General features: G+C 35.7%; 1 protein-coding gene across 2 annotated transcripts in view; it reads right to left on the bottom strand.

Moving 5' to 3' along the window:
• Nucleotides 1-10,547, bottom strand: part of LOC103607248 (inorganic pyrophosphatase 2, mitochondrial-like) — a 49,864-nt gene that overhangs the window by 25,468 nt on the left and 13,849 nt on the right. The window contains exons 2-4 of one of the 2 annotated variants that reach the window (XM_008591773.1): nt 5,678-5,742; nt 2,762-2,806; nt 412-486 (exon numbers count right to left, since the gene is read on the bottom strand). In XM_008591773.1, coding sequence (XP_008589995.1) covers nt 445-486; nt 2,762-2,806; nt 5,678-5,742 — 152 coding nt within the window. In that variant the 3' untranslated portion in view covers nt 412-444. Of the gene's footprint in view, nt 1-411; nt 487-2,761; nt 2,807-5,677; nt 5,743-10,547 lie in introns of those variants that run through there. The other variant, XM_008591772.1, reaches the window with a different exon arrangement.

Here is a 10,547-nt window from a genome sequence, read left to right as displayed (position 1 = left end):
TTTAATTAAAAAAAAAAAAAAAAAAAAAAGATTCCTGGAGCCCCAACTCCCACCTATCTCAATTCAATTGATATGGGTTGGAGCCAGGACACTCCTTGTATTTTAAAGCTCGCCAAGCAATTTTAATGTGTAGAGTTGGTTTAAGGCATTGCTAAAAAATATCCTGGGGTTTCTTAGTGAAACACGAAATGCTATTAATAAAAAGAAAGCCATTTGCAGAATTAAATATAAATATACATTGAGCCACAAATTTAATGATGGTTTTTACTAAGTTTTTCCACATAAGACTGAAGGTTACAAATGACAAAACTGCAAACCTATAATGAGATAAACAACAAAGCCAAGAATGAGTTCTCAACAATTGCTCTTTAGAAAGTGTGTCTCATACCTATCTTAGCAACCTTATACACAGTCCTGCTGTTATGTTTCATTTTCTATGCTCTTTCATGAGGCATCCCCACACCTGTTTAAATATGTCTGAAGTAGCTGTTAAAAAGAAAAACCGAAGTAAATGGCAGATGTTCACATAATTTATTCATCCCTGAAAGCCTGGCTATAAGAGAACAAATGCANATGGCAGATGTTCACATAATTTATTCATCCCTGAAAGCCTGGCTATAAGAGAACAAATGCATGTGGATGAATACTCAAGAGGTGACACAGGACCAAGCTAAGGACAATCGTCTTACAAATGGCACCTACTAAAATCACTCTTGGAGTCTTGAATTAGGCCAAAAGAACAATAGATGAGTTTTGAATTTTAAGCCTGCAAACCGCTCTCCCCCATCATTTGCTCCTGATCACTAACAGCTTATTTCCAGCCTGCAATTCTTCTCTACAGCTAAAACACATTAGGCCTGTAACTTTTTAAAGCCAATGTTAGTCTGGTTTTCCTAAGATTAGTGTTAATTATAAACCAGCAATGTTCTGCTGAAATTTGTTAGAAAACCAAAAAGATAAAAAGAGCACAAATTAAATCAGAAAGTTATATATGTGATAGGGACATTTAACTTCAGTTTTTTTCTTTCCATTTTTTCTTCGTATTTTTGTTGCAGAAATCAAAAAGAAAAACTAATATATGAAAAAGCAGTCAGTAGGTTTTATATACTTGGGGAAAAAACAGGAAGAAATCACCCTTCTTTCCTCTCCAAGTTTTAAACTTTCAATAAACTCAAATCAGACCATTTCCAGCATATAAATTGTGTTCTAAAAGTTAAATTTTGACTGTCTGGACACATAATATATTTTTCCTATTGAAACAATTATTTCAGATTAATACACAAAGCCCCTAGGAACCTATAAAGCTTTGAGTCCCTGAATGTCTGTACACCAACATCGAGGGCAGTGGTTCTCAAACCTCATGTTTAGGATGCTTCTGGAACACTTGTTAAAGATGTAGATTAACCAGTCCCCATCAAGCAGATTCTGATTTAGTAGATATGGGATGCGACCAGGAATCTGAATTTTTTTTTTCCTTTTTGTCTTTTTTTCACTGACCGGTAACGGGATCGCAACCCTCGGTGTTGCACCCGCACCACGCTCAGCCAGTGAGCGGGAACCGGTCTCCACATGGGATCCGAACCCTCGGCGGGAGCGCCGCCGCGCTCCCAAGCGGCGCACTCTCCAGTGCACCACCGGGCCGGCCCAGGAATCTGAATTTTTAACAAGCACTGTCAGTGGTTCCAGTACAGATGGTTCAAGCACCATTTGAAAAACAGTTGAGGAAAACAGAAGATGGGTGGGCAGACAAAGGTTGTAGGAATTAAACAAAAGCTGGAGTCATTAAGTTCCAGTTGGCATTGAGAAGAGAAGGAAATAAGGCTAGAAAGGTAAACAAAGGCAGGAGAGTGGGCAGGAAAAGCTGCCGGGCATCAGCAGGATAGCTCTGACTATAAATGGAATGATATAAATCAATCAAATGTTCTACTCCTAAGTCAAGAACTATTAAAGGTTTGACAGCCACATATTTAAAAGATATACTTATTTTAGCATAAAGTATAGTTAGCACAATTGTTTTTCTCTTCTATTAAAAGACTGTTGTTCCTGGATTCTAAAACAGCCTCTCAAACCATCTTCTCTCTTACAATAAAAATAGATAAACTGACTAATTTTCATAAAGTACTTTTACTTTAGACTATCTACCATGATAAACAACTTGCTACTAAAATCTGGGTTCATGTCCTGATTCTCACTTATAATATGAAATGGTAATGAAGTACCTAGAACACTCAAATCAATAGAGACAGTAGAATAGGGGTCACTAGGGGTTTGGGGGAGTAAGAAATGGGGAGTTATTGTCTAATGCGTACAGAGTTTCAGTTGAGGATGATGAAAAAGTTCTGGAGATGGATGGTGGTGATTGTACAACAATGTGGAAGTTACTAGGGGTTTGGGGGAGTAAGAAATGGGGAGTTATTGTCTAATGCATACAGAGTTTTAGTTGAGGATGATGAAAAAGTTCTGGAGATGGATGGTGGTGATTGTACAACAATGTGGAAGTACTTAATACCATTGGATTGTACACTTAAAAAAGGTTAAAATGGTAATTTATGTTATGAATATTTTACCATAATAAAAAAATTAAATGGTGATATCTGCACAAGCTGACTTAAAAAGATACTAGAAGACAAAAAAACACGTGAATGCACATGAAAGTCTTGCAGGGGGAAAACAATTTAGAAGGACTATGCAAATACAAACTATCATCAACGTCTTTGACAGTATAAAAGTGATTCACAAAAACAAAAACTTTTAGATATACCTCATGTTCATCATTTCGTGCTTTCTTTGTAGGAATCCCATTTTCCTATAAAAGACGACATTCATAATTGTAATATGTCACGAAAGAATGCGTGCATAGTAAAAAAATATGTCTACTGTACAAACATTCCACTAAGGAGGCTGTCCAGATACCTGATTCAACTGAGAACCTACCAAATGCCCAGTTAGTTTTTCCCTCAGCATTTGCATTCCTAGTAAGTAGAGCATCAAAGTGTTTCATAAAATAAATTATCAGAAAAGCTAAATCTCTTTCAAGTATATCTTCCAAGTTTTTATAAAATAAGCAAAGGTTCTGTTCAGTCTTTAAGGAAAGACTGGCAGTTTCCAGTGATTACACTTAAAACAGTCATTTCATTATTGAAATGAAACTCCAGGGAGTATGACTAACAAGCCGTGAAAACACTCGGCTGCACCTCCTGCCTGTGAATTCCACCAAGGTGTGATTACTATGCTCCACCAAGCACTTTTAAATTATGCCACTCACAAATGCTCACCCAGTACACGTAACATTTAAACACCAAAACAAATACTAATGAAGAAAACAAAATAAACAGAAAAATAATTATTCCAAGTCAGTTCTAAAACATTATTTCTGTTCCTAAAACACCACACTACATTCCTAAGTTCAAGGTGCAAGAGTTTTAATCATTCCTGGCTGAGAACTAGGGAAACCTATTATTTATACAACCACTTTGCGTACCACTCTCCACATTCCCAGAATTCACTGGCATATCCTGTTATACTTTGCCCTGCCCTATCTTCAATTTTGTCTAATCCCAGACCTCATCGCCTAAAACCCACCCTCCTTAGACAGAATGTTATGCCCACTGAGATGTTTCTAGCTCACTCTTTGTTCTACCTCCAGCCCTACCTACATAATTCTCTAAAATACAGTTTTATTATTGTTGTTATTGTTATGAGGTACACAGATTTTGTTATGGAATATCCAACAACACCCCCACAGTCACTATCTTATATTTCCCTGTTGTATTTTTATAACTCTTAATACTATGATTGGCTTGTTTGTTTTATGGTTATCTGTCTCCTCCAACTGAGTGGGAACTACATCTATCTTATTCACCACTGCAGCCCCAGTGCCTGGAATAGTGTCTGGTTAACAGTCTGCATGCAATAACTATTTACGGAACGAATAAATTAATAAATAAATGAATGTATGCACTTTTGGTCAAAAGCAAGGAGAGGTGCTTGGAGATGTGAGATATTTAGGTTTGATAGTTCACTGGCTAAAACAAAACACAATACATGGACACGTATACAAGCACACACTCTCACAGAAAGACAAACAGTAACACAGAGTTCTTTCTGCCCAATCTCTGGTTTCTTTCTCTCTCCAAATTATATAACCCATTGCCCTGCAGCTGAACACTTAGAAGTAATGAGCTGGAGGCATTATATAAGAGAGATAAAAAGTACAAGCTCTGGAGTTAGAGCACCTAAATTCAATCTTCACAACAGACAAGATTTGTGACCATGGACAAGGTACTTAACCTCATTAACAAAAATAAGGGTAATAATAATAGCAGTTCCGGAAAGACTGTCATAACGCATGTCAAGCACGGAGCACAGAGCTTGGCTAAGCACCACCAGCACTTGACAAATCCTGGCAGTTCCAGAAGGACTGTCACAACGCATGTCAAGCACGGAGCACAGAGCTTGGCTAAGCACCACCAGCACTTGACAAATCCTGTTATCCACCCTATCACCATAGTTATTGACAGTTCCATACTCTGAAGGCTGGAAGGCAGCACAAATCTTAATTCAACGTTCCATTACCTGTTTGATGCGTGATATTCAGCCTCTGTGGTGAGCAACACCAACAAGGTCAAATTATTCTTGCATCTGAAGCAGCTTCCTTCTTCACTGGTCTCTGCCCCTACACTGATCTCCCTGCAGCCCTAGAAAATCCAGCTCCATATGGTCTTAACCTGGAGTGCAGTCCTGGTTATTTACTCAACAGATGTGCCCCCTATACAAATTTGGTCATTCACTACTTGGATTTTAAGGAAATAACTTCTAACTTAATGATGGGTATTAACATTCACTACCAAATATGTCACCTTACCAACTATCAAAAGGGACCTCAAAACTCCCCAATGATTTCGAGGTCCTCTCAGATCTACTTATAACAGCAGTTCTCCTCCTACTTGACTGACATCCTTTGTAGTCTTACAACTGTCAAGTGATTTTTAAGTTCTAAGAGAATAGCTATTCAAACACCTCCATTTTTTCCGCAGCAGTTCTCCTCCTACTTGACTGACATCCTTTGTAGTCTGACAACTGTCAAGTGATTTTTAAGTTCTAAGAGAATAGCTATTCAAACACCTCCATTTTTTCCCAGTCTTATCTTTTTAGCATCTGTTTCATAGAGCGGTGAAAAAGCACAAGTCTTATGGTCAGAAATCCTAGTTCAAAACCTGGCTCTGGCACTTACCAGTTGTATGATCTTAGGCAAGTCAATGAAACACCATTAGCCTCAGTGTCCTTGGAGATAATAATAGCAACTCATAAGGATTAAATAAAATATGTTCACATGGTGGCTAGCAAAATAAAAATAATCCACAAATATTATATTATTATTATTATTAAAAACAAACCTCTTGTTAACTTCCTAAATTATTACCCTTAAATCTTTATTCCTACCAAAATCTATATATTTTATGGACCACTAACACCCCTTTCTCCTAAATACTCCTGGCTGAATACTATCCTCATACAAATTTTAATTCACAAAGGAGGCTCATGACCCTATTATAACTCCTATGTTTCCCCTCATGACTTTCAACCACAACCTTTCCATTCAAGGTGCTTCCAAAAAGCATTTTATGGTGATACTAGAAGCACATATTTTCATCCCCCAAACAAGTTAAAACGATACCTCTTTAGAGTCCACCTTCAGAGGAATATCATGAAAGGGGGAAATGTAGTGACCAGTTACATTCTCTGCAAAGGAAAAAAACAAAAGAAAAACAGAATTAAAGCAACAGACACATTGTTCTTTACAGCAGCAATATCCTTATCCACTTTTAAACTTTTTCCAAAGCTAATTTTAACTCCCAATTTAAAGTTTAATTCAACTTTTAAAACTTGGTTCAATCTGAGGACCAAACAGAAATGTATAACAACTAAACCATATTTGAGTTGCCGAAATCATCTACTTATTCCCATGGCTTAAAACATCCAAAGCAGAAAATGTCTAAAATATACTAAACCCCAAAATATGAAAAAATCTCACTTTTGAAAAAGAGACTCATCACTAAGTGAATTGGATTAAAATTTATGTCAATTTCCACAGGAGAAACTTGACAAGAGAATTCCCAATTTCCACTTACAATCCACAGGAAGAAAGATCCAAAGGTCCTACTCAATTAAAAGAAAAGAAACAAATCATTTGTTTTCATTCAAACTGGTAAGGATTCAAATAAGAAGGTAGGCTTAAAACAAAAATAAACTTGAAAAACAGAAACTATATTATGTTAAAAAGTTTTATACTTAAATACATAAAAGAGGTCTTCGAAAAGTTCATGTTAAAATTTGTATCATCTTTCAATTCTATTTTTCCATGAACTTGCTGAAGTACCTTCATATTTCACATACTTTTAAAAGTACAGTCTCATGCCACATAACAATATTTCAATCAACAATGGACTGTATATGCATCAATGGTCCCATAAGATTGAAATACTATATTTTCATTGTACCTTTACTATGTTTAGATTCACAAATACTTATCATTGTGTTACAATAGCCTACATAATTCAGTACAGTATCATGCTGTACAGGTTTGCAGCCTAGGAGCAATAGGCTATACATACAGCCTAGGTGTGTTGTAGGCTATACCATCTAGGTTTGTTAAGTACATTCTATGGTGTTCTCACAGTGGTGAAATCATCTAACAATATATTTAATCACCATTGTTAGATAACACATGATTGTATATATTAAACAAATAAAATGGCCCAATGTATATTTTTTCTGGACTATATTTGCTTCCAAAAGCTGCACTTAGTTACAGAATTTTCACTTTGTAATTTCCTAAGTCAGCATATGTTTTACTTCTGGCCTGCTACCTCTTCAGCATAATTTTCAAATTTAGACTTTAAAAATATTTTAGCAAAATACAAAAAGGAATGACTGCACCCCAATAACAACAAGCACACCCACTACCCAGATCTTGGTTTCTAAATACAATTCCCGAATAAAAGTAACTAGGGCTCCTTGAAGAAGGGACTGATTCTAATGCCGGGGCAAAGAATACACATGATGAGCCTGGAGCATCTTGTAGGGGCAGAAATCAACCAAGTGCTCAAAAACAAAAGGCTGGAGGTATGTTAAAGGGAAATGTAAGCCAACTTGAAAGAGCTCCCAAAGGCCAAAATTGGAACTATATGAGCTACAAAATAAATGATGGAGTAATGAATTAGAGCCAAAAGTGTAAAATAAATATACATGAATCCACACTGATACAAATAAATGATTGAATGAATAAATAAGTAAATGAGGGGAAAGAAACAAATCAAAGACTGAGAAATTGCAACAGATAGGAGGAGACTAAGGAAATATAATGACTAAATGCAATCTGGTTTCCAGAGATCCTGGAACTGAAAAATTAGTGGAATCTGAATAAAATCTAGACTTCGGTTAAGAGCATGTACCAATGCTGATTTCTTAGTTTTGACAAATGTACAACAGTAGTGAAATATCTTAACATTAGAGGAAGCTGGGTGAGGGATAAACTGTAACTCTGTAGTATCTTTGCAACTTTTCCAAACCCCAAATTATTCCAAAATAAATATATATTAAACAACAACAAAAAAAAACAAAACAAGCCCTGGCTTCATTCAACCTAGTAAAAAAACAGGTGTATAACTTAACCTGGTGCCCATCCCATCAAATTTTTATTTCCCCTCCCAGGTTGTGTGCCTTATCTTAGGACTTATCACTAGAATTAAGTTCTGAAGGAAGGAGTTTTTGTTGCTTGTTCTGTTACACTTTTTTCCCCCTTCTAATTGTGGTAAAACATAAATAACATAAGTTTCCATTTTAAGTATTTTAAAACATACAATCGAGTGAAACTAATTACATTCACAATGCTGCGTAAATACAATCTCTATTTCCAAAATTTTCTCATCATCCTAAACACAAACTCTGTAACCATTAAGCAATAACATCCCATTATCCCCCCACCCCCTGTTTCTGGTTACTTCTAATCTACTTCTATCTCTGAAAAATTGTTTTCCTTTTAAATTTATTTTTTCTTAATTGACCTGTGATAACTGTATATCTGAGTACATTTGTACTGTGTGCAATAATCATATCAGGGTGTTCCACATATCTACCACCTCAATATTTATCACCTTTTTCTGTTGGAAACATTCAACATCCTCTCAATTAGCTACTTAAAGTTATATAGTAATTTGTTGCTAGCTATAGATATATCTGAGTACATTTGTACTGTGTGCAATAATCATATCAGGGTGTTCCACATATCTACCACCTCAATATTTATCACCTTTTTCTGTTGGGAACATTCAACATCCTCTCAATTAGCTACTTAAAGTTATATAGTAATTTGTTGCTAGCTATAGTCTCCCTATATTGCTATATAACACTAGATCTTATTCTTCCTATATTTCTACAATTTTGTATACATTGACCACCCTTTCCCCATCCTCCTCTTTCCCCCTTCCCTTATTAGTCTCTAGTAACCACTATTCTACTCTCTACTTCTAGATCAACTTTTTAAACTTGCTGTTCTGTTATACTTTTTACTGGATCCCCAGCATCTAGAAAAGTACCCAGCCCTTAGTAGGCAAAATATTTGCTGAGCAGATATTTACTGAATAAATGTCTGTATTTATATTACTATTTCATATCTCTCTCCAAACTATTAATATAATTTTTCTTTTCCCACCTTAGCAACAAGGAAATTCCTGAAGGATGTGTGAAGGTAGAGATAAACATGAGAAAGAGCACACAAATGGCAAAGTATTTAAACCCTTGCTATGATCTATGAAGCTCTTTTTCATTAGTTAAAAGGATGCACTTAAAAAAAAAAATCTTCCCTTTTGCATACTACATCAGATTTCAGATTCTCTGCCTGATTTTCAAAGTTATCTGTGAGCAACACAAAAGCACAAGAAACAAAATTACCAGTTTTTTGCATGGCTATTTACTTTTCAAAAAGTAATAAAGATACTTAAGTGGGCCACATTTTCATACTTTCTATTAAAATAAAATGTGGTGGGAATTGAAAATGGTACAGCCACTTTAGAAATCAGTTTAGCCGTTTCTTTTTTTTTTTTTTTCCTTTTTGTCTTTTTTTCGTGACCGGCAACAGATCGCAACCCTCAGTGTCTCGCTCAGCCAGTGAGCGGCCGGTCTGTATGTGGGATCCGAACCCTCGGCAGGAGCACCGCCGCGCTCCCAAGCGGCGCACTGTAGCAGTGCGCCACTGGGCCGGCCCTAGCAGTTTCTTATAAAGTTAAATGTACAGTTCTCATGTAACCCAGAAATCCCACTAAGTATTTTAATCAAGAAAAATGAAGTCATGTTCACCCAAAAACTTCTAAGTATATGTTTATAGCAGCTTTATTTGAAATCACCAAACAATGAAAACAACCCAAATATCTAACTCGTAAATGGATAAACAAACTCTGTTACACCTATACAATGGCCTTTTGCTCAGGGGTGTATTACTCTGCAATAAAAAGGAATGAAATATTGAAACACAAATAGAATGGAAGCATATAAAATATATTATACCAAGTGAAAGAAGCTAGACTCAACAATTCCACAATTGTTTTATGACATTCTGGAAAAGGCAAAACTATAGGAATAAAGAGCAGACCAGTGGTTGCCAGGGGTTGAGAGTTGAAGGTAGGGTTGACTCTAAAGGAAGATCACGAAATCACCAAACAATGAAAACAGCCCAAATATCTAACTTGTAAATGGATAAACAAACTCTGTTACACCTATACAATGGTCTTTTGCTCAGGGGTGTATTACTCTGCAATAAAAAGGAATGAAATATTGAAACACAAATAGAATGGAAGCATATAAAATATATTATGCCAAGTGAAAGAAGCTAGACTCAACAATTCCACAATTGTTTTATGACATTCTGGAAAAGGCAAAACTATAGGAATAAAAAGCAGACCAGTGGTTGCCAGGGGTTGAGAGTTGAAGGTAGGGTTGACTCTAAAGGAAGATCACAGGAAAATTTCTTGGAGTGATGGAACTGTTTGTTCAGTACCATGATTGTGATGCTGTTTAAATAAATGAATCTATACTTCTGTCAAAACTCAGAACTGTTCACAAAAAAAAAGACATTACTGTATACATTTTTAAAAATAAATATGGAGGTTAAAACAAAAAACACCAAAAAAGAGGTTAAGAAAATATATAAACGAAAGCTCTTGTTCCAAGAACAATCATCAATCATTGATTGTCCCCTCTGCTCCAAGTCACAAAAGAAAAAAATGTACAATTTTGAAGAAAAAAATACAATCCTTTAACAGATTACTTCAGTTGTTATACTTGCAACTTATCATTTTGATGAAAATTAACAATTTCAGCTCTAAGAATCCAGGAAGATGTACAAACCAGGGAAGTTTGCTATTAAAAGAGTTAAAGAAACTTGAAAGAATAGCTTGGCAACCTTTGTAAATAAGAGTAAATGATAGGATATAGATTTGGTGTTAAATTTCCCTAAAACTCCAATGCTCCAGTTAACTGTAGACAAGCTC

This window comes from Galeopterus variegatus, unplaced genomic scaffold, assembly GCF_000696425.1.
Source record: "Galeopterus variegatus unplaced genomic scaffold, G_variegatus-3.0.2 Scaffold7276, whole genome shotgun sequence".
Taxonomy (NCBI): domain Eukaryota; kingdom Metazoa; phylum Chordata; class Mammalia; order Dermoptera; family Cynocephalidae; genus Galeopterus; species Galeopterus variegatus.
This window is presented reverse-complemented; position numbering and strand designations above follow the sequence as displayed.